This window comes from Loxodonta africana, chromosome 7, assembly GCF_030014295.1.
Source record: "Loxodonta africana isolate mLoxAfr1 chromosome 7, mLoxAfr1.hap2, whole genome shotgun sequence".
Taxonomy (NCBI): Eukaryota; Metazoa; Chordata; class Mammalia; order Proboscidea; family Elephantidae; genus Loxodonta; species Loxodonta africana.
Window position 1 is genome coordinate 31,723,661 of NC_087348.1, and position 3,685 is coordinate 31,727,345.

Consider the following 3,685-nt stretch of genomic DNA (forward strand, 5'->3'; position numbering starts at 1 on the left):
GAATATAAGTTATTTTTTTACTGTTTATACTAATATTACAATATAGTAATAACAAAATAATAACAAAGTAAACAGACTCTAAGGGCTCAAATATGAAAGTAAAGGCAAGGTTTAGAAAGTGGACATATGAGCAAATTCAAATGACCGAGTACTTTAAATCAACCCGCCACACTGACCCTTCTTTTAATCAGAATTAACTACCCAGGGCTGAGTGTCAGCAATAAAACAGAAAGTTTTTGGAAGTGCACACACCCACACACTCTTTCTCCTTTTTTTTTTCTACTAGATGAGCAGAACACCAGGTACTTGGAAATCTTCCTGTGTCTATTACAGTTTCACTATCCCACTGAAGATATTCAATTTTCTTTTTTAAAAATCTAACGCTCCCATCACATTCTAATATACTATCAACTTTCTTAATTATTATGCTTATAATGCTTCACTCCTGCTCATGGAAGACAACACTTTGTACTGTTTCATTTATTAATCTACTTACAGCTCTTAGTAGAGTGACAGGTAGAAGGCGATATAGAAATATATGTTCAACTTACCTGTGTGTTTTGTGCTTGCTATTTTTTTTTTTATTCCCTCTGGAGGCACTCAGACAAAAGTTTAAAGCCCAAATGTAAATTATATGAATCATATGTTACAGTGAACTTTGAGAAAATATGTTGCATAATCGTCCTAAAGCCCTATGTAAGGCATATTTTACATCTCTATTCCTCAAACTGTAGATCATGGGATTCAACATGGGGATCACCAGGGTGTAAAATATGGAAGCCACTTTATCAGTGTCAAAGGAATGACTGGATTGGGCTGCAGATACATAAAGATTAAAGTCCCATAGAACACTACCACCATAGTCAGGTGGGATCCACAGGTGGAGAAGGCCTTGTACCTGCCCTCAGCTGAGTTCAGTCTGAGAATGGATGCAATTAAGAGTATGTAAGAAACAAGAACTATTAGAAGAGATGAAATCAAACCAAAAACAGATAAGATGAAAATGACCAATTTGATCTCATCTGTGTCTGAGCAGAGCAAAGATACCAAGGGGAGAATGTCACAGTAGAAATGCCTGATGACATTGTGGCCACAGAAGGATAAATTAAAAATCTTTATGGTGACCAGAAGAGAAACAAATGTGCCGTAGAGATAAGGGATTGCCACCAGCAGAGAACACACCCCTCGTGACATGATGATGGTGTAGCACAAAGGGTTACAGATAGCCACATAGCGGTCGTAGGACATTGCTGACAGAATAAACAATTCAGTAGTTATGAATATAAAAAAGAAAATTTGCTGTATAGCACAAAAATAATAGGAGATTGTATTTTCATCTACAACAAAATTTGCCAGCATTTTGGGCCCTACAGCTATTGCATAACCAAGATCAGTGATAGCCAGATGTCTGAGAAAAAAGTACCTGGGAGTTTGTAGCTTGGAGTGCATCTTGGTGAGGATGATGATGCCCAAGTTGCCCACCACTGAGGTCATGTAGATGATGAGGAACAGCCCGAACAATGGCGCCTGCAGCTCTGGGTGGTCTGTGATTCCCATCAGAATGAATTCATTCAGAACTGTTAGATTGTGTTTGTCCATGTTGGTCTATCAGGAAACCTGTTCTGAATGGAGACATCAGCATCATCAATAGGTTTTATGCAATATCATCTGGTAGGTTTTTAGTATACAAAATCAGCATGAATAGTATACATCCAAACATTCTATTTTAGGATATTTGAATACATATCCAAGTGACAGAAATTTGACACCAGCATATGTATATTAGATTCCGACTCCTAGCGACCCTGTGCGACTCGACAGCACTAGGTTTTGGGTTTTTTATACATATTAGATACACTGTTGGATACATTGGTAGATAGATGAAACAAAAATGAATAATATGTTAAATCTTTAGGTGTTAGGTACATGGATATTTATTACACTCTTCTTAAAACTTTTATCTTTTTCGCATACCTAAAAAATACATGGTTATATTTTGAACCCTGTCCTTCAAAATACTATCTTACGAAAACTCATATATATATAGATGGCCCAGGATGGAACAATCAACGTACTAGACAAGTTTTCAATAGACACATAACTGATCACAGTGGAAATTATTTGTCTTTATATGAGAAAACTTGCCTAGAGATATATGTACATAGATGCAACCTCTGCTATACCTCCCTTTGTAATGCATACAATGTGGTGCTTTGGGCAAATAACGTAAGTTATGTGAATGTTTTTATCCCCACCTGAAAAATCAAATTCTATCTCTTTTTTGCAGGGTTGTTAGGAAGGATAAATGAGAGTTAAAGGTTTCAATGTGTCTACAATACTTGAAAACAAAAATAGCGTGTCTAGACTATTTGTCTACCTATTTGTCTTTCTGTCTGTATATCTATCATCATCATCATCATCATCTGTCATTTTTTGATGCTGACAGTAGTTATTTGGAATTATTACTTTATGTTGTTAATTGTTTTGATCTTTAAGATATTTATAGGTACATTGTTCTGGACTGTGACTTAAGATCTTTGTCACCATTTTCATGATGAATAAGTTCATTAAAATGTTATCCTTGTAACTAACCCCAGCCTTACATTCCATAACACCTATTTTATGACTAAAGTGTCTAAAAGTGTCATTCTTTAGGTTATTTTCATTTCTAGTGTAATTAAAATACTTTCATTTCTAGTTGGGCATTTGTATTGTAACTGACACATTCTAAGTTTTTTGTAAGAAATCAGATACATACATTTTTTCTGATGGACAAACCTAAGATATATGAGGAAATCTGAACAAATAGCGAAAACATAATGCCATAAACTCCCACTTGTAAAAAAAAGTATCCTCTACTTTCATGAAAAAGAAAGTTTAAAAAATCACAATATGATACAGTAGCATAGGAGAAGAAGAAATGTACTGATGATGACACCTATGGGAATTACCGGAAGTTATTCAAAAACTTTTTGAACATGAAACTTGCTCTGTTTAACATTGGAACTCCTATGTGGCATGATATATCATGGATAAATTTAAGTATAATCTTTAAAAAATGCATCTGAATATACTACAGAGGTTTTAAAAACAAAAGAATAGCCCTGCAGGTTAATATACCAAAATTATAGGTTTAAAACTCTGTGATCATCACTGCCTCATAAGAATATGTGTTCACCTACCTACCCATCTATCCCTCTATCTCTCTCTTTATCTCTCTCTCTCTCTATCTACATATCTATTTACCTGTCAATCTACACATCTATGTATCTGTCTACATATCTGTTTATCTGGCATGTATCTATTCCTGAATACTATGAGTAGTACTGTCTCTGAGTAAATTATTAGTCAACAAATTCAGACATTGAATTTCATACCATTAAATTACAAAAGTGAATAAATGAAGTGCGTTTTTATTTCATATAAAACATATCAAGAATAATGGTGGAAAGCAGGCTGAATTGAATTATAATTATTAATATTTTTCTGTAGCTTTGCTATCAAATAAAAATGAGGTTGTTAAATGGTGACTAAAATAGTCTAGATGCTAGTAAAACATGCTAATGCATAAAAAATTCTACCTTTTACCTGTAATGAATCTGTTTTGACACCTTGAGCATATTCCACCTGTGTTTAGAGGTCATCTCAAGAATAGATTTGACACACTGAACACTAATGACTAAAA

General features: G+C 34.2%; 1 protein-coding gene across 1 annotated transcript; it reads right to left on the reverse strand.

The window, feature by feature from the left end:
* Nucleotides 1–756: 756 nt before the first annotated feature.
* On the reverse strand, nt 757–1,599 carry LOC135232110 (olfactory receptor 8K3-like). Its single transcript, XM_064289413.1, has one exon. The coding sequence runs from the start codon at nt 1,597–1,599 to the stop codon at nt 757–759; it is 843 nt and encodes a 280-aa protein (XP_064145483.1).
* Nucleotides 1,600–3,685: the final 2,086 nt, after the last annotated feature.